At 55.6% G+C, this 20118-nt stretch overlaps 2 protein-coding genes and 2 non-coding genes across 5 annotated transcripts; 1 reads left to right on the forward strand and 3 right to left on the reverse strand.

The window, feature by feature from the left end:
- On the forward strand, positions 1-2877 carry LOC132476980 (mediator of RNA polymerase II transcription subunit 10-like). The gene is made up of 3 exons (XM_060079234.1): positions 1-118; positions 1854-1986; positions 2092-2877. The coding sequence occupies exons 1-3, from the start codon at positions 1-3 to the stop codon at positions 2549-2551; spliced, it is 711 nt and encodes a 236-aa protein (XP_059935217.1). The 3' UTR covers positions 2552-2877.
- Positions 1705-1777, reverse strand: TRNAR-CCU (transfer RNA arginine (anticodon CCU)). The gene has a single exon. It is a non-coding gene; the product is annotated as a tRNA-Arg (tRNA).
- A 1823-nt stretch (positions 2878-4700) lies between the features above and the next one.
- Positions 4701-4773, reverse strand: TRNAR-CCG (transfer RNA arginine (anticodon CCG)). Its single transcript has one exon. It is a non-coding gene; the product is annotated as a tRNA-Arg (tRNA).
- A 7551-nt stretch (positions 4774-12324) lies between these two features.
- On the reverse strand, positions 12325-19640 carry ZNF213 (zinc finger protein 213). Of its 2 annotated transcripts, none has more exons than XM_060078871.1 (6): positions 18138-19640; positions 16401-16900; positions 15523-15646; positions 15264-15331; positions 14940-15063; positions 12325-13883 (listed from the first exon to the last, which is right to left on the reverse strand). In XM_060078871.1, the coding sequence occupies exons 2-6, from the start codon at positions 16797-16799 to the stop codon at positions 13240-13242; spliced, it is 1359 nt and encodes a 452-aa protein (XP_059934854.1). In that variant the 5' UTR covers positions 16800-16900; positions 18138-19640; the 3' UTR covers positions 12325-13239. The 2 variants fall into 2 exon arrangements, with proteins under 2 accessions (XP_059934854.1, XP_059934853.1); XM_060078870.1 differs by having other exon boundaries at positions 17891-19640.
- Between the last annotated feature and the right edge of the window lie 478 nt (positions 19641-20118).

Genomic DNA, 20118 nt, shown 5'->3' on the forward strand with positions numbered 1-20118 from the left:
ATGCAAGGGCATCGTTATCAAGCCACCTATCACCTGGTTGATTATGATGAAGTGCCGACTGAAGCAAGTGCCCTGGGGGACCACTTGGCTGCTGCACTTGACTCTTATGGCAGTAAAGGTGACTACAAGGACTGTGGCATGGAAAGGATTCTCCTGGGTGCATCTGTTTGCTTAAAGAAAGAAAATGACAAGATCAGGCCTTTAAATTTTCAGCCTAAGTCATGTTCAGAGATCCCGGGACGTTTTCTGGCAGCCATAAAATAATCGTATAGCTGCAGGGCTGACGTTGCTGAAAATCAAACACATAATCGAATGAAGTATGTTGCGGAATGACAATGTAAGTTGAGTTCATAGCCTTGGGAGATCTTTCATGTGGAAGAAACGGCATTGATTATGAAGGAGTGGAGTGGAAGCCTGGGGACATCTAGGTAGGCTCAGACCTAGTTGAGAATCTTGAACCCCTGAGTCATTTGGAGCCTCCCTTGCCAGTGAAAGCAGCCTGTCCTCTGATATCTGAGAAGAGTAGCCTTCCTGTGTTTGAATATCCTATAATAATCTCACCTGGAGCATGACAGGTGAGACAGGGGATGACAGTTCTCCTCAAAGCCCACACCAGCCAGCCTTGTTGCCCCCTAACACTGGTTGCCCTATAACTACAATCAGATCAGCACGCTGTAGGAGAAGGACAAAGGCTGGCCTGGGAGGAAATCATTCATATGCCAAAAGGATTGCAAATTTTGCTCATTTATGCCAGCAGAGAACTAGGGAATGTTTGTGGGAATGGACCCAAGGATGTTAGAATAAGGAGGACGGGATATGATTTTTGCAACTGGTGACATTATTTCTCTGGGTGCACTTCCCTGCAAGCTTGTATCTAATGTGTTATCTTGTGCAGCTGAATGTGGCTCTGCCAGTTTTCTTAGTTGGTTGGCTAAGCATGGAACTCAATGGTGGCCTATGTTTAAGGAGATTAAGATTCAAGAATGTTCCTGGCATCATGTAGAGAAAGGAATCCAAAGACTCTGTGAGACAGAAATGCTGGAATGGGTCTATCATACATGAAAAGCACACCCACCACCCCACTGAGAGGGCCCCAGGGACATTCCCTTCAATAAGACATTGAGAAACGTTGGTGAGGGAAGCACCAGCAGCCTTGGATAGCTCTGTGGTCGCTGTTCTCTGCAGGCCACATATGATGGTGGGAGATGCTGCACTGAGATGAGGTCCCTGGTTTGAGTAGGGATGATGGGACCTCAGGTGCTTGGGAAAGCAGAAGTAAGGCCAGAGCTGGAGGCACAGAAGAGTCCCATCCATGGTTTTTAAAAGTAAAAGAGAACTATGTGTATATATGACAAAGCCTCAGCGGCCACCTCCTCCTTGGGCATGTGGTAAAGGAGGCTTCTGATTTTACTCCACCATGTCCTGCACTTTGGGAGATTTTTACCTTGAGGATGAAGGCATGGATTAAAAAAAGAGAAAACTTTATTATGGACGAAATCTGAAAACACGCACATCTTTATCAGAAAAGTAAGCCTTGCCCAACTTCGCTATAGGGTGTTTATCAGAAAAGTAAGCCTTGCCCAACTTCGCTATAGGGTGGCATCTGGTTAAACCCCAGGGCCCCTTAATTTCCCACTATGGTAATTAGACAGCTGGCTTCATTTCATTTTTCCTGCGGCAGAAAGTTTAAAATGCTACCCCCTGTACCCCGGGTGGGACTCGAACCCACAATCCCTGGCTTAGGAGGCCAATGCCTTATCCATTAGGCCACCGGGGCTGATGAGAAACGACTTACAACAGTCTTAAACCAGTCTTTCTGTCACCTCCCCGCGGTTCCTACACATTACGCACAGCCTCCCGGCTCCAGCTCGGCGGGTCCTTGATCCCCTTGACGTCCGTATTCGGCGGATGCATCCTCTTAGATCCCGCCGGTTCCCGAGCATGCTGGGGCTCGGGAGAGATCGCGCACGCGCGGATGGAGCTGAGGTACGATCCTCGCTTACGATGTAGGAAGTCTGCGGATCAAGTCCCGGATGAGCCCTTTCCACCTCTTCTTAGGAGAATCCGAGTCCTGGGATAATTAACATCAAGAAGGCGTTCGAGGGAGCAGGAGCGCGCCCGCGGCGGTGCGGACGGCCGGGCCGTGGCCGAGAAGTTCGATCACCTGGAGGAGCACCTGAAGAAGTTCGTGGAGAACATCCGGCAGCTCGGCATCATCGTCAGCGACTTCCAGCCCAGCAGCCAGGCCGGGCTCAACCAGAAGCTGAATTTTATTGTTACTGGCTTACATGATATCGATAAGTGCAGACAGCAACTTCACGATATTACTGTCCCTTTAGAAGTTTTTGAATACATACATAGATCAAGGTCGAAATCCCCACTCTATGCCAAAGAGTGCCTGGAGAGGGCTCTGGCTAAAAATGAACAAGTTAAAGGCAAGATTGACACAATGAAGAAATTTAAAAGCCTGTTGATTCAACTCTCTAAAGTATTTCCTGAGGACATAGCTAAGTACCGGAGCATCCGGGGGGAAGACCATCCTCCTTCCTAACTCCCTCCTCCGTCTGTCTGAAGATCCTCCTAGCCCTGCACGAGTGGCCGTGACCTTCAGGGAGCCTTGACTGAGCGGCACCGATGCTGTTTCCTGGGCCCATCCTCCCGCCACCTTGTCCTCGTCGTTGGCCTCTGGGGACGGCAGGGCCTGGAGGGCGTGCGGGGCTGTGCCGCCAGCTATCCCCTCTCCCTGACGTGCTCTGTTTGGTCCTCTAGCTCTCGGGGGACTGGTGATCACACAACTTTGAGTGCGATGTGTATGATTCTCCATGGCCAAATAGTCTTGGAAATATTAAATATGATAGGTAAAGTAAACGTTTAAAACAATTCTACCTAACAGTTTTCTTTTAATATACTCTTTCTGTTCTTTTTTTTTTTTTCTTTCTTTCTTTTATGGTGTCAAAGAAAGCTAAACAAAAAAACAAAAGGAAAACTTGGTTTAATATAAGTACTTTAAATTCGTTTTGTATTTTATATTTTTAAGTATAGTGCATAAAGAATGTGTTCAATGGAACTGTGTTTCCATAGATTTCAGTTAGTCTAATATAATAAAGTCTTTAAGTACTTAAAAAAAAAAAAAAGAAGGCGTTCGCTATGCAAAATGTGGGAGCGGAAGGGAGAGAGGGAACAGCCGGGCGCTTGGGAAAAGTGTCGGTCCCTATCTTCATCCTCCTCCCTACGTTGCCCCTTAGACCAAAAGTGTTTCCTGGTTCCAAGTCTGTGCAGTTTTTAGCAGAGCCCAATGGCCTTAGGTCTTTGTCCTAAGGATGCTCCGTAATGGCTCTGTATCTGCCCGGCCAGCTCAGTTGGTAGAGCATGAAACTGTAGTATCAGAGGACCCAGCGTTTACTTTCCCACCAGAAGATGGGTATTCTTTGCCATCTCTAAAGTATTTGTCTTACTGTGGCTACCAGAGGCAGGATGGAGGGAGGCGTGGGGGGAATTAGATGAAGGTAGTCAAAAGGTACAAACTTCCAGTTATAAGTAAGTATTAGAGGTGTAGTGTTCAACGTGATAAAGAGAATTAACATTGCTGTACGTTATAAGAAGAGTTGATTCTAAGAGTTAAGACAGTAAATCCTATGAGTTCTCATCACAGGTTGATGGATGGTCACTAAACCTGTGATAACCATTTCATGATGTATGTAAGTCGAATCATTATGCTGTACACCTTAAACTTATACAGTGCTGTATGTCAATTATATCTCAATAAAAGTAGGGAAAATAATAAAAATGTTTATCTTAATGAAGTTTCTCTTTTTATTTATGAGCCCTTAGTAAACCACTGAGACATCACAAAAACGATAAAGGAGATGGTGGCACTCCTCATGACCCCAAGGTCACCTGCGCCCACTGTAGGGGTACACGCTCAGCTGCCATTCCCCCAGCGTTTTCCCTGGTGGGAGGAGGTCCCATCACTTTGGTCATTCCGCTTAGCCAGAATCCCTTGGTAAGAACTCGGTTCCGCAGGTAGAGTCGTTTTTTCCAGGTAAAATGATGACTCAATCCTGGGCATATTCTTTACATTTAAATTTTTAAAAAAACATTCACATTAATCATTTAAGGGCATACTCTCACTGCAAGAAATCGAAATAATCTATTAATTTCTTTTTACATTTTTTATTGTGGTAAAATATATGCGTAAGGTTAAATTTGCCATTTTAACTATTTTTAACTGTACAATTTACTGGCATCAGTTGCATTTACAATATTGTGCAAGCATCATTACTATCTATTTCCAAAACTTCTTCATCACAATAATCTATTATATTTTTAAATGCCCCTGTCTACTGACCCCTTGGGGGTGACCTACCCGTGCAAAAGTTCAACCCCTCATCTGTCGCAGCTCTCGTCGTCTGAACTATATTCATGCAGCCAGTCCCGTGTGGGCTCCCGGCACTCATGGCCGATGGACTTCAGAGTCAGCATTCCGCCTGGATCTGAGCACTATAGGTCCTCACGGCGCCCTCGGGGTCTCCCAGGCGTCCCGAGCTACGCAACTGCAGGTGCAGGGCTACGTCCGAGGGGCTGGAGGTCGAGTGGCGGACACAGCCCGAGGATCCTAGGCCCGCGTAGGGAGCAGTCTGGAGAGAGGGAAAATGTTTTGTTTCTTTCCGTACGCCGAGTAGAAAAATTGATCCCCGCAACGACCACGAAGGGACTCGAACCCTCAATCTTCTGATCCGGAATCAGACGCCTTATCCATTAGGCCACGCGGCCCTGCCTTTATTCATTTTGCAGCTTTTCTCATAAAGCTTTCTCAGGTTCCTGCTCAGTATGCCCTAATGCGCATGCTCACACTGGCGAGGAGCCCCGCCCCTCGGGCTCGGTGTGAGCGGGGCTCCAAGCTGTGCGACTGAGCGCTACTGAGCACAGCCCAAGTGAGGGTTCGAGCCTGGGTGAGGCCGCCCAAGCCCCTCCTGTCCCGAGAGGCTCCTGATCTCTTCTCCCACGTGCCCCCGGCCCGCGGTGGGTCAGGAGTTGCCCTCTGCTCCCCCAGCCCCTTTGCTTCCCCTATCACAGCACCGCTAAACCTGCCATGCTCTGTTCCAGTCTTGTGGCCCCAGAATGGACTCTGACTGCTGTATAGGCAGAGGCCCTGTCCGTGGCCCCAGCGTGGTGTGCAGGTGGGGTGCGCGTGCTGGGAGGATGGTGTGGACCCCGCGCTGCCCTTTCCCAGGACATCCAGCTCAGCCTAGCCCATGTTGGGTTTCTTAGAGCGGGAGGCTGCCCTGGCGCCTCCCCTGCTCCCCCTCCTCACCCGGTGGGCCCAGCCTCTGAAGTGCCAGGCACTCCGCATACATTATCTCACTTAGTGTCACAGCTCCCTGCGTGCAGGCGCTATTCACGTGTACAGCGATCATCATGTTTATTCCATGGCGGCTGAGCCTCCCGTGCTATCGCGCCGTTTTTAGATGAGGAAACCGGGGAGCGGATGGGGTCAGGGGTGGCGTTGGTGTGTGGCCACCCACAGTCAGCACCCCCTTGGTAGCCGCGGGCTCAGTCAGGCCTGCAGGCAGAGCCAGCGCTTCAACGAGCTGCGGATCTCCAGACAGGCCTTGCGGCGCTCATCACAGTCGGGACCCAGCACGTCTACCCAGCACGTCTAGCTTGCACACCTGCCGATTGACCTGTGCCGACCACACCCAGCCTGTGCCCAGGACTGCCAGGTCCCCCAGCGCCCAGCCTGGCACCCAGTGTATTGTAAGGCCTAAAGTTTTAAGCTGCCTTCACATCTTTGGGTCTCACAGGCCCTGTTGGTTTCCTCTGCTCTTGTCAGCTGTACCCCCCCACCCAGCAGGGAAGGCCCCACCATCCCGCTAGTTCCCCCACCAGCCAGACCAGCCACACTCTACCCCAGTTCTCATTCTGAGGGGCTTCAGTTCCCTGCCAACCTGTGAAATTATTCAAACTAGTACCCCACCCCGTTACTACAAAGTCTGCGTCTACAGCCCCTGCTGGTTCCCCATGCTCCCCGGGGAAACACTGAGTGGCCTGAATGGCCTGAGGTGTCTTCCTCCCCGAGCTGTGAGTATATGTGGTTAATAACTGCTGTCCATCTCACTGTCCAGGGCCGGGTGTTGTGTGTTCAACCATCTCATACTATTGAGGGCAGGGCATCCCTCCCTCTGCAATGGGGTGAATAGGAGGTGACCAGAACACCAGGGCTGAGAAGAAGGATGAATCCAGCTCCTCTCCCCAGGCGACCCCCCACCCCCAACTCACCTCAGTCATCAGCTCTGAGGACCTCCACCAGCGTCTGGATAAAGTCTGAGCCCTTCTCATCCTGAAAGGCTACACAGCCCAGGCCAAGGGACCAGGGCCAGAGTGTCAGACTCAGGCCCCTGCCAGCTGCCTTCCAATCCCCAGGGGCCTATTGTTGGTGGAAGTGGGGGCAAGCACATAGCACCCCAGCAGTCAGGCAAGAGAATAGGGCAGGGAGCAGGAACTTCTCGCTTCTGGATCAAGTTGCTGCTCAACGTTTGTGTAGTGAATATACAATGGATTCAATATCAAAGAAACATTTACTGTGAACCTACTACGTGCCAGGCACTGGCCAGGGCCCTGAGACAGACAGAACTGTCCTGCCCTCATGGAACTTACAGCCTAGAGGAAAGGATGTAGGTACAGTGCTTAGCAGAGCCAGCCCTCAATATGTGCTCACCATTGTTACTATTATCATAAATAATATACATGGAAGGAAGATGGCTTAACTGCAGCGAGGCTGGTGCCCCCGCACCCCAACAGCCAAGCGCCAGATGCCCCTACAGCCACTTCAGATCTCTGGCCAGGAGGCTAGGCCCTGTATAATGGACTTTGTGAAGACCCATCCCCTTACCTTCAGTGGCTGTGTAGACCATCAAGATGTCTGCTTGGTTAGGGCTCCCTGGAGTGGGGCCCCTGGAGAAGCTGCCTGCAAGAGGGACCAATGCCTTTTACCCAGCGTCCTGGGACTCCACCAGCCCCAAGGGTCTCCTCCAGTCTTGCTCAAGGGCACACAGGGCAGTAGAAAGAGTGCAGAGCAGGAAAGACAGATCAAGTTTCAAATCTCAGCCCTGCTACTTCTTACCAGCTGTGTGACCTCGGAAAAGCTATTTCACCTTCCTGTCTCCAGGGTTGTATCGGGCTCAAGTAGGGGAAGAAACTCTCCATTTTCAAAGGCCTTAGCCATTTAAAGTTTTCCTTCCCATCTTCTTGGCGAAGAGAGGAAGGAGGTGGCAGCAGGATCCCAGCTCAGAGCCCTGGAAGTGCTGTCCAGACAGCTCCCCCACCAGGCCCGCCCAAGCCCAGGCTCCCTGAGGTAGGTAGACCCACCTTACACATCAGCATAGATGTGGAGGACATCGGCCAGGGAGGGGGTGGCTGGTGGTGCCCGCAGCCAGCGCCACAACCAGGGGAGAGTGTGCGTCCCACGCCAGCGTCCCTGTGCCCTGGGGAAGGCGGGAACAGTCAGGTCCTTTCACTCAGGAGACACCTGGGGGTGCTTCCAGGGCTCTAGCCCCCAGAGCTCCTGGGCAGGCTGCCAGGCTGGAAACATTCAGATCACCGAATGACAGGTGCTGAGGGTGAAGTGCTCAAGTTCATGGACATGACCCCTAGGAGAGGCTGGGAGAGGGGGTGGGGAAAGGGCAGGGCTCACTCAGGCTTCTTGGAGGAGGTGGACAGCAAGTCCTGGGAGGCTGAGGGCTGGATGAGGAGAGCCAGGGCTGCAGGAGGCGGGCTGCAGGGCAGGATCCGGCCAAGCCTCCAGGGAGGGCCCCAGGCCCTGCTCACCCCACAGCAAGCCTGAAGTAGGAAGATCTTGGGGCGGCCCCACAGGGCCCTACAGCAGCTCAGCTCCTGCACCAGCGCCTCTGGCTGCACCTCTTACCTATCAGCCCCCAGTAGCTGCCCGCAATGGGCCATCAGGGCCACAAGGGCACAGCTCACAGGGCCCCTGCAGGCATCCAGCCACTCCCAGAAATGGGCCATCTCCTCCTGGAAAGCCTGGGGTGGGGATGAGATCAGGCCAGGGCCACAGTCACGGCCTCCCTAGCATCTGGTGGCCCTCTCTCTGGGTGGTTTCTCTAACCCCCTGCCATACTACCTCCCACCTCCTTCCAGCCTCAGGCCCGGGGAGCAAGTCCTTTTACTTTCTTTCTTTTTTTTTTAAATTAAAAAAAAAATTTTTCTGGCTGTGCCACATGGCATGTGGGATCCTAGTTCCCCAACCAGGTATCAAACCTGTGCCACCTTTATTAGCAGGCGGATTCTTAACCACTGGACCACCAGGGAAGTCCTACAAGCTCTTTTTCTAACGCCCTTGTTGCATGGCGTCATTGGAGGTGACGTGGGTCCAGCCTCCTGCAGCTGGTTCTCTGGCCCCCCTGGAGAAGCTGCACCAAAAAGTTAAGAGCTGTGAGGGGAGGGCAGTGAGCTGACAGGTGTCTGGAAAGGAAACTGAGACCCTCCCAGGAAAAGCCTGAGGGTCCAGCCAGGGCCTTGAGCAGGGGAGATGAGAAATGGCCAGTGTGGGGGGTTTCAGGGTCCCTGGAGACTGTGCTTCCAGAGGCAGGGAAGTGGGTTCTGGGTGCGTGCAGCAGGGAGGATGGAGGCTAGACTTGGGGGTGCACTTCCTGCCCATGATTGGTAAGAGGCTAAGGAGAGAGTGCCCAGGGTCCTGGTGGGGGGTGCCCTTCCTCAGATCACCACCAGAAGTTCTGGGCTTCCCCTCACCTGGGCTGTAGGGTCTGTCTTCAGGGTGGTCTCGAAGCCCAGGGCCTGGCACAGGCCCCCAGTGCCTCCACATCGTGCTGGGCCCCAGGCCGGTCCTGGTTCACGACCAGGAGGAGGGTGGCCCTGGCCCCAGGCAGGTCATACTGTGCGCTGGGGCTGGGTTTTGGCTACAGACAGGATTAAGGTGGATTCAAAGTGGTCTGAGGACCTCCCAGCTCCTCGCCTCTCCGCCTCAGGTCTCCTGAGCCTCTCTCCCAGTCGAAACTATTGCCACAGAAAAGCAAACACGTATTAAAAAAATAAAATAAACCATGATAAATGTCCAAAAAAAAAAAAAAGAAACTGCTGCCACATGGTTGGACCCCAGCCCTGTCCCCCTCATCTCGGGCCCCCAGAGCTCCACGTCCCCTAGGCACAGTGCCACCCTCAAGGAGCTCCCAAAGACTGGGCAGTAGGTAGCCCCTGAGGACTCTTCAGCTGTCCAGCAGAAGACCTGGTGGGGGTTAGGGCCAGAGAACTCCTCAGGCAGCCGCTCCGTGCGGGTGCAGTTATGGGGGAGCAGGACCCTGGCTCCAGGGAACAGCTTGGCCAGGCTCCTGGCTACCACAGTCTCTTTGGTAAGGACTAGTTTGGCGCAGGTGGGGGCATATTAGAGACCCTAACCAGACCCTAACCCTGCCAGACACTAACCCTGCCAGAATGGAGGGAGGAGGAGACAGACAAAAGAAAGGGAGGGCCCTAGGGGGGTCCTAGTTCAGGCTGAACGTCACAGGATTCCCAGGACGTGGGTGGCCTCAGGTAGACAGTGGCTGAACCATTAGCCATGCTGCTCCCCGGGGTCCAGGGATCAGTGTGCACAGAGATGGGGCGCTCCCAGAGCGGGTCAGGGACTGTCTGGGAAGGCGTGCAGGGTGGGCATCGCCTGGGGAGGCCGGGGAGAACTGTGGAGCAGAGCTGGGGCCCATTCTCACCTCCAGTGACCACCCAACTGCCCACTGAGACCTTTGGGCCTCGGGACCAGACCTGAATCATCCCCAACCCTGGGCCCTAGGAACCCGCAGTCTGATGAGACAGTCACTGCCAGGTAAGTGTGAACAGGGGTGGATGGGAATACAAGTGTCAACCCAGGGATGGTAAGGGGCATGGCTGACGCCTAGAAGGGTCTGTGTGAGGCTAGGTCGAGAGGGAGGGATGTCAAGCAGAGGGAGCAGCCTGGGCAAAGGCACGGAGCTGAGAAGATACTGCAACGTGTGGGGGACCCTGAGTGGGCTCTGAGGACGGGCGTGGGTGGGGGTGGGAGGCGAGGCTTTGAAGCTGACACCCATTCCAGACAACACGGCCTTATGTTGTGGAATGAATGGATGGGGGTAATGGGTTCAGGACAACACAGCAGAGCCACAGCCCCCCTCCTGGACGCCCCTTCTGGTTCTTCACCTGGTCAGCAGCTGCAGCAGTGACCAGTGAGGACGACGGCCACAGAGCTCACCCAGGCCAGTGAGGAAGGCTCTAGGCTTGGGGGTAGCTGGGTGGGGAAACAGCACACAGGCCTGGAGGGAGGGTCTCAGCCCTCCTGCCCACCCCCCAGACCCGCTTTGCCCTGCCCCGCAACTGGGGGTCCCTGGCCAGCCCACTCACCCCCGGGGGGAAGTGGAGAGCAGAAGGAAGACTTGGGGCAGCCCCACAGGGCCTCACAGCAGCTCAGCTCCTGGACCAGCTGCTGGGGCTGCCTCAGCTGCTCGCTGGGGGCCACCAAGGCCACTAGAGCACAGCCCACAGGGCCTCCGTGCGCATCCAGCTGCTCCCGGAACCTAACCAGCTCCCCACGGAAACCCTAGGGCAAGAGCGAGTGCTGGGCCTGAGTCCAGGGAGGCCCCAGGTGGGACTGGGGGCGGAGGTGTGAAGAGAGTGCTGGGCCTGAGTCCAGGGAGGCCCCAGGTGGGACTGGGGGCGGAGGTGTGAAGAGGCAGGCGAGGGCTCACCTGGACCAAGGCCTCCCGCCTCTGGCAGCTCTCAAAGCCCAGCGTCCGGGTCCGGAACACACTCTCCAGGACAGCGAGTGTAGAGGCTGACACCTCAGGACTTCTGAGTGTCAGGGCCACCCTTGGCCCCTGCCCACTGTACTTACCTTGGGGAGGCAAGGCCAGAGTCGGGCCAGGGTGGGGCTCAGCTGGGAGCCAGCTGGGCTGGGTCAGGGAGTGCCTCCGACTACCTTTCTTCCCAGGCTGTCCCGAGCATCTGCCATCTGCGAGGCCACCTGCAGGGTCCCAGACACCAGGAAAGCCATGGGGCTATGTGGGGGTTCCCTCCGAGCACAGAGTTCACCTCCCAGGCCCAGTGCCAATGCTCTTGGTCCCAACCCTTGGCCTCTCCCTGAGTCCCGTCCTATCAGCTCTGTTTATGAGCTGAGCTGGACCCTGTCCCCTGCCCTGGAACCCTGCGTTCTGGGCCCTACAACCCCAGGCCATGCTCTGTTCCCTGACTCCAGCAGGCTGCTTCCTGGCTGGCACTAACGCCCCCACCTGCACCAGGAGCCTGCATCCAATCCTATTCTTAGCTCCTGGCCCACCTGCTATCTGATCTCGTTACACGCCAGTGTCTCCCTTCTGAGCCAGCCACCAGCACCAAAGAAATGTGTGCACTGCTCCCGCCACCCATCACCCCTGCTCACTCATTCAGGGCACCCAAACGTGTGCACGCACAAACACACACAACTGCCAGCCTGAGGGCATGGGGAGCAGTGAAGGGCATCATCCCAGAGGTAGAAACCCCGGGCTGGACTCAGCTGCCCAGTGAGACCCCGGCGGCTTCATCTGGGAAATGGGGTCTGTCCAGTGACCTCAGGATGAAGCCCGGGTTAAATGGGGGGCAGAGAGGCTGGCACACACACACTGCAGGACAAAACATCTTGTCTCAGCCCACCCCCACCGCCACTCAGGTGGCCCCTGAGGCCACCACCTGGTGAATCAGAAAGGACTTGGTGGGGTAGAAGATGCTCTCAGCACGTGCCCACCAGCTCCACGGGGCCCAGCCTGGGGACAGGGGTTGGGTTGGGGGGGGCTGGGTCAGATGTGAAAGGCTGGGTGGGGATGGGGCATGGCCCATTTTGACTCAGCAGCACTCTCTCCCTAAGGGATTTGAGCACAGGGTCCAGCTTAGCGCTCCAGATCCTCTACGGGCAGCATGAGCCACCACCCTGACCAGTCACGGACTCTGAGCCTGGTTCCTCATTTCATCAAAGGGAGAGAGAGAGTGGCCTCGTAAAGACCCCACTCCCAGTCAGCTCCCTCACTCTCCTGATGAGTAGGGAGGGGTGCCACCAGCTGTCCCATCCTGAGCTGTCCTCAGACTAGGGCAGGCACTAGCTGACAGGATGAATGACCCAAGGCTCATGGCAGCCCTTGGGGCCCAGGTGACCTGGAAGCCAAGAATGTGGCTCCACCTGATGACAATCCAGCATCACGTGCCACTAGGACCACCAGGCCAGGAGGCCCAGGGGTACGAATTCCAGGTCCCCCCAACCCCCAGCAGCCACCTAAAGAACAAGAACAGCCTGGAGGAAGTTTTCATGTTTATTCAACCTTTCTGCTGCCCTTTGAGGCCAGCTGGGCCAGCTGCTTGGGAGGGCCTGTGGTCTGTCCCTGTGAATGCCCTTCTGCAGGGAATACAGCGCCTCAGGAGTTAGTGACAAGGTGCTGATGGAGTGCTAGTGTTAAGTACCATAAACCCCGAGACTCCAGGAGACTGGGGAGCAGCGGGGGCAGCGGGCCTCCGCTGGCCCTGTTCTTGGTCTGCACAGTTGGCCTCTGTCCCCGGAGCTGATACCACCCTCCCCAGACTGGTAGAGGGTGACTCTTGGGAACTCAGCTGGGGGCGAGCTGACTGAGGGCAGAGGCAGGCAGCTTGCATGCTGCTGGGACAGGGCAGAGCGGTCAATGTCTGGATATGGGAAGGGGTGGAGGCCAGAAAGCCCCTGTGGCCGCACCCAGGACCCAGGTCCTCATGGGTGTGGGCTGACTGACCCTCCCAGAGTCCAGTAGCACCCTAAGGCTTAGCCTTCCCCCCTGTGGGAAGGCACAGGATGGCAGGACAGAAGGCCCAGCTCATGGACCAGCCAAGAAGGCCGGGAACAGAGAGCGACGGGGCCAAGGAAGGCTGAAGGGGTTCTGGGATGGAGACCCCAGGCCTGCCCAAGTCCTCAAACATCCCTGTGCCCCAGCTTCTCCCCTGTGCTCACGCCACCAGCCTGGAATGTGCCGGGGCTCCAGGAAACCAGGGAGCAAGAAAAACCCCAGAGCAGTTAGGGGCATGGCCACGAGGTTACAGGGGATTCCATGCCTGGGGGGCGTTGGCAAGGTCCCCAGGCGGGCAGGGCTGATGGGTTCTGCGCGTGGGGGACCCTGCAGTCCTGCCGGCAGCGGAGATGGTGGACTGGGCCGGGTGGGGACCCCGCCTGGGCCGCCCTTCCGGCCCTCACCCCACAGGCTGGGCCATCTTGGCGTGCAGGCTCTGGTGGGCGATGAGGTGGGCGCGCTGCTTGAAGCTCTTGTCGCACTCGCCACAGCCGAAGGGCCGCTCGCCTGTGTGCACGCGCCGGTGGTCCAGCAGGTAGGAGCGCAGTGAGAAGCTCTTGCCGCAGTCACTGCAGCCGAAAGGCTTCTCGCCCGTGTGGATGCGCTGGTGGTCGGCCAGGTAGGCACTGCGGCTGAAGCTCTTGCCGCACTCGGAGCAGGAGAAGGGCTTCTGGCCCGTGTGCACGCCCTGGTGGCGCACCAGGTCCGAGGAGCTGCGGAAGCTCTTGTCGCACTCCTGGCACTTGTGCGGCTTCTCGCCCGTGTGCGTGCGCTGGTGGCGAGCCAGGTCGGAGCCCCAGCGGAAGCGCTTGCCGCACTGGCCGCAGCTGTGCGGCTTCTCGGCCGCCAGGTCTCGGAACTGCCGCCGGCGCGTGGGCGGCCGCCCCCGCCGCGCCCCCGCTGCCCGCCCCCGGGGTGCCCCCGGCCGGACCTCGGCCTCCTCCAGCCTCCAGGACACGGTCACGTCGCCAGCAGCCTGGCCCGGGAGCGCCGTCACCACCTCCTCCAGCCGGGATCTCTCGCTGTGGCTTGTGAGTCCCAAACCTGCAAACGGGGAGGAGGCGGCCTCTTCAGTGCCACGCGGTTCCAGGGACAGAGCTGAGGGGAGGCAGAAACGAGGCTCCCGGCCAGCGCCTGGGGCTCAGGTTCAGACAGCCCTGGGCTCCAGCAAACTCCAGCCTCAGCTTCCTCCTCCATGGAATGGGGACACGAGAAAACGACGACAGAGAAACCGTTCAGAGTAAGCGGCAAGGGGCTTGCTGGGCGTCTCCAGCAGAGGTATTTACTAACTACAGGCCTAACCAATCTACGCCCCCTTCCCACACTGCGATCCAGTGTCCCACCCCAAGCCCTGGCTATTCAAACTCCAAAAATGCATAGATTGAGGTCATCTGTAAATGATCCCAACCCTCACCATTTGTTATCAGCAACCAAGGAACCACAGGGCTCAGCTAATATGGTTCCTCTCGCTACACGAGCTCTTGTCCTCTCAGCTCAAGAACAAACGGAAGTGGATCGGGAGGGATCTTAGCTGGTCCCACTGGGTTGCGCGGATTAAATGAGATGATCCCCAAACAGTGCTTAGGAAGGCCCTGACCTGGAGAGAAACCCAGCAGCGCGGCCTCTAGTGAGCAGGTGTCTGTCTGCGCCTCTTCACCGGGCAGGCTGAGGGGGCCTCACAACCACGTTTGCACGAAGTCCCAGCTCCGTCCCTTCAGTGTCCTTCAACCTCTCTGAGTCTCAGGTCCCTCGTCTATAAACGTGCACACGCTTTCATGCAGTGGGTTGTGAGGATCCCATGAGAAAATGCCTGTACCCGTGCTCAGCACAGTCCTGGCATGTTGCCCATGCCATCACAGGCAGAGAAAAGTGAACACCAGCACAAACGAAACCTCCGGGGGCTCTTAAAGAGACGCAGGGAAAGCCCTCTTTGGAGCCAGCTAAGCCAGGACTTGGGAGGAAGACTGAGGATTCCAGCAGGGTGTGCAGGGGTGGGGCCAGCCTGGGCCCACCCGTTGCTGCTGGGACTCCAAGGAGGCGAGAGCCTCCAGCTCAAAAGAGCCAAGGACCCCTAGGCCCCTCGCTGTGCCCACTGCTTACCCAGGGCAATGTTCTGGGAGTTCTCCCTTTTTATGTCCCAGAAGAGATCTCTCTGAGCAGGGTCCAGGGACCCCCATTCTTCCCGGGAGAAATAGAAGGGAATGTCTCCAAATGTCACAGGTCCCTGGAATGAGGTGAGAAAACCCAGCTCAGGGCTGCCCTGCTCAGGACTCCCAGGCAGTCATGGGCAGAGACAGGAAGGGGGGTGGGAAACAGGACAGGTCCAGGCCAGAAAAGGATGGATGGAAGAGGCCTTGGTGAGAAGGCAAGACCCATTACAGGGACTCATCAGCATCAGAGGGGACAAAGGAACTGGTTACTCACCCCAGAGGCAAAGCAGGTATCTGTCATCTCTCTGGTGCTCCCCTCTTTAAGAAGAGCTGGAAGCTGGGCTGCAGGGAAAGAATGGAGCCTCCAAGAGGCCAGCCCAGGCCGGGAGTGAGATCTCACACACTCTCCTTCACACACACACGTACACCTTGCCTTCTCAGAACAGAAATACCCTACTTGCTCCCTTCAGGGCAACGTCCAGGAAAGACCCAGGCCCCTGTCCAGCCACTCTGCCACGTTCAAGTTTACTCACCACCATGGCCGTGCTGCTCCCAGGGTACAGGTGGCCGGCTTTGTGTCCGTGCCTTCCGGGGAGGCCCCTGGGCCTGTGATCCCTGGACTGCAGCCTCAGGTTCCGCCCCCTCTGAGGGCACATCCTGTGCAGGAACCACAACATGCTCATCAGCACCAAGACCAGATGGGGGAGACAGAGTTTAATCCCTGGGAAGGAGACACAGGACACATCCCTCAGGAGGCTGGGTGTGGGGAAGAAGGTCAACACAGGGCCCCAGGAAAGACCAGATGAGAATGTGACACCAGGCAGTGCTATGTGCCCAGGGACACTCCCCAACCAAGCGTGAGGCAAGAACCAGCCCCCAAAGACCAGAATCAAAGAGCCACTTAGCAAGGGGCAGTGGGGGGAGACCTTCCTGTCAAAGGCAGAACCCCACACCCCCGCCACACATTAGCATCTCCCCAGACACTTCCAGTGTCAAGGACCCAACACCCCACAAGATAGCAGGGTTCACAGGGACAGCTCTACCTTCTCACACCCCCTTTGGTGCTCTCACTATGCACATCACTGTATCCCCAGGGCCTGGCCTAGAGCAGAACACAAATAAATGTTTGCAGAACCTGTGGAGCTAAAACCTGCCTTCCTGGAGCATGCCCACTTTGGTCCTGCTGCTGCCCTCCAAAGCCACCAAAAAGAAACCAGATTCACTTGGACAGTGTCTTTCAGAAAGGCCACATTATGACAAGCTCCTGTGGACACTCCCTCTGGCTCTCCATGTCCTCCCCCAGCCCCAACCCCCGCCCCGCCCCATGGAGGACTCATCTCTATAGAGATGGCCACCTCTCCTCAGTCCAGGTGCTATCCAGGTGCCCCTGGATGCGGGAGGGGCCCCTCACCTGTGGCCAAGCTTTCACTGGCTGCTTTTGCAGGTCCTCCACCAAGGCAACAGCTTCCTCGCCACTCCCTGGGCATCGTTCGCATACCCAGCCCTGGATGCCCACGGGCAGCACACTCAGGAACTGCTCCAGCACCAGCAGCTCCAGGATCTGCTCCTTGGTGCGCAGCTCGGGCCGCAGCCAGCGGCAGCAGAGCTCCCAGAGCTGGCTGAAGGCCTCGTGGGGCCCGCCCGCATCCCCGTAGCAGAACTGCCGAAAGCGCTGGCGGCACGCCTCTGAATCCCTGCTGTCCTCTTGCTGGGCAGCGTCCTGCTCCCAGGAGGAATCTTCTACCTTCACGATCAGAAGCCCTTCTCCCTCCCCAGGGGCCTGGTCCTGAGGCTCTGGGGGGGCTGCCATTCCCCTGGCCTAAGGCTCAGGGCTGGTCAGCCTCAACCTGGGCCTTCAATCTCCCAGAGGGATCCCCAGTGGCAGCTGGGTTGGCATCTGGACAGGCACTCCTGGGAAAAGAGCAGATTAGCAGGAGGGGGGCGGTACATGAGCAATCACCAGCCTTGAGGGACATCCAGGGACTCCAGCTCCCGTTCTTCCTGGCCTTGAAGGCTATTTTAGGCTCCCCTATAAAGACGTGCTCACATGACTCTCTTCTACCAATACAGATCCGCGGCTCCTTATCCTCAGCTCCAAAATCCAAAACTCCGAGGTTTTCACTACCTGGTCTACTGACACGAGATGAGCATATTTATAACCTCCATTTATCTCACTTAATGTAAATGTTCACATGTTCTATGGGAGAAATATTAATGTATTTGTTCAGTTTGTAAAAATCTATCAAGTTGTACTTCTGATGTATATTTCTGTATATTATTCTTCAATTAAAAAAAATTCTTTTAAACTGGGAATTCCTGGCGGTCCAGTGGTTAGGACTTTCGCGCTTTCACTGCTAGGGGCCCCGGGTTCGATCCCTGGGTGGGGAACTAAGATCTCGCAAGCCGTGCAGTGCGGCCAAAAAAAATGTTTTTTTAAACTAATGTTTTGATTACTGAGTGTTGTACCAGATTGCGCTGGCGGCGTTATTTAATATACAATACATGTACTGTATTTTTCTCGAATTTTGGCCCCTAGTGTATCAGCAAAGGGCCCACAGACACCATCCTGAGCCATTTATCCAGATACACATGAACGTGAGACATAGTTATACCTTATTGCTTCTCTTCACAACAGTCCTGAAAGGTGTATATTTTAGAGTATTTTTAATTGCTTTTTGTTTCAACAAAAAAAGTGATACAAACCATTGTAATAAAAAGGGGGGGTTAAACAATACAGAAATACATAAAAGAGAAACTCTCCCTTCCACACTGCGGCTGCACCCCCATTAACAGTCTGACATATGACCTCCCAAATCTTTCCCTGTTCATTTAATGGAAATATATCCATAGAAACCGGGGGAAAAGTGCTTTGTGCGTGTTTTTACATAAATCAGGTCTTACCGCAATACTATTTTGTCATTTGCTTTTCTACCCAACAGTGCTGCTTCAGGCGCTCTGGGAGATTCCGCGGTATGGATGTACTCGTTTCTTAATGAATACCCACCCGAGTGAGGCATTCAGGTTGTTTCCAATTCTTTTCTACTACACACTAAGCACTTTATTTACTTTATTCTGAAAGGTACGCTCTCCATGCTCATCCTCCAGTGACCGAGGAGAAGGCTCCGCTCGGACAGAGCCAGGGACTCACCAGGGTCGCTCAGTAGGACTCGGCAGTCGGGAACGCGGACCCGGCCAGAGCCCCGTGCTCGGTCCCAGCAGCCTTGCCTGAGCAGAGATGAGAGGCGGAGGGGCGGGCAGCGGGTGCGGCGCCCCAGGCTTCTCCCCTGCACCTCCCTGAGGTGCGCACCCCCTTCGGCCTCTGCCTCCGGGCGCCGGCCCCGGTCGCCCGGAGCCCTGCGCTCGACCTCGGAGCCAGGCGGGCCGCGTCGCCTGTCCCGCCCCCCGGGACTCACACCGCCCACAGCCGCCCAGGCGTTCCCAGTTTCCGCCTCCAGGTTTCAGCGCCGGAAATTCGCGCGGGGCTCGCCGGGAAACGACACAGCCCTCACGCCGAGACAAGCCCGCCCAACTACTCTCCTCAGGAGGGCGTTCGCCTACTATACCGGCCTTCTCCCTGACGGGTGACCAATGAACGGTGAGAATTTCCAGGGATGGCCAATCAGAAGGCAGTAACGTCATGTGGTCAACACCCATGCCCCCAGGCTGAGGTCTGCCCCTAGATTCGCGCTTTCTCCCTCTCCCCTTGTCTTTCAGTTTCCTGTGTTCCCCTGGCCCGTGAAGGGTGAAAAGGAAAAGCCAAGGCTGGCCTGCTGGGCAGAGACGTCGCTGGGCCCAGCTACGAGTGAATCGCCTGCTCCTCCGCAAGGGATGCTCGGGCGTGGACTCTTCCTTCCGTCCCCTGCTCTTTCCGCTACACAGTGGGTCGAGAGCTGAGGGGGCCGTGGTCCAGGAGCCGGAACTCAGCCTTAGGAGACTCGTTTATAGCTTTTAGGGTCCCGCACCCACCCAAATAGTCTTTAGCCGCTTCTAGCAGGGCGCGGAGCTTGCTGGGAAATGCAGTCCAGTGAGGGGCGGGGAGCCTCCTGCGCCGATCCTCTGTTCCCGAGGGTCGGCTAGGGTCTCTCGGCAGGACGCGGCCGTCGGGGACGCTGACCCCGACCAGCAGATTTGACTGAAGGACAGCGGGGCTCTCCAGGCTGGGGAGAATCTAAAGCAGGCCGGCCGCGTCGGGGAAGCTCTATGCATTTGGACCTGCTCCCACCCTCTTCTTACTCCCCTTGGAGATATGAGGCTCCAGATCTTTTTCTGAAATAGAAAATCCTTTCTTGTGGTTGTTGTTGTTGTTTGATTATGCAAGTATTGCATCCTTAGTGTAGGAAAGAAAATAAAGTACGGAAAATTTTAAAGGCATCCATATCCACAAAGCTAGCTTCCTCACTCAGCTCACATGGCACTCCCTCAAAGTGGTTTTTCCCTAACCCTATGTAAACAGCACCCGGCCCCCGCTGCCTTGCCTCTGCCCTGCCTTATTTTTCTTCCTAACTTTTATCACTACCTGACATATTTGTATATTTGCCCCCCACTACTCGACTATAATTTTCATGATATCAGACTGTTTTCACTGCCCTACTTCCAGAACTTAAATACTGTGCCTGGCACAATATTTGTTGAAAAACTGATGGTTAAAATAACTGAAAGTTAAAAATATCCCTAATAAGGCCATTCAGAAATAAGCACTATTAATATTTTAGTCTTAAGTTCTACATCTATGATTATTTCTAAGGTAAATCTGGAATCATTCTATTTAATGAATCTTTGTTGGCTCAGAAGTCTATCAAAGAGGACTTCCCTGGTGGCGCAGTGGTTAAGAATCCGCCTGCCAATGGAGGGGACACGGGTTCGAGCCCTGGTCCAGGAAGATCCCACATGTTGCGGAGCAACTAAGCTGGAGCCCCACAACTACTGAGCCTGCGCTCTAGAGCCCGCGAGCCACAACTACTGAAGCCTGCGCACCTAGAGCCCATGCTCCGCAACGAGAAGCCACCTCAGTGAGAAGCCCACGCACCACAACAAGAGCAGCCTGCGCTCGACACAGCTAGAGGAAGCCCGCGCCCAGCAAACGAAGATCCAACGCAGCCATAAATAAATAAATTTTAAAAAGTTCATCT

This window comes from Mesoplodon densirostris, chromosome 16, assembly GCF_025265405.1.
Source record: "Mesoplodon densirostris isolate mMesDen1 chromosome 16, mMesDen1 primary haplotype, whole genome shotgun sequence".
NCBI lineage: Eukaryota > Metazoa > Chordata > Mammalia > Artiodactyla > Ziphiidae > Mesoplodon > Mesoplodon densirostris.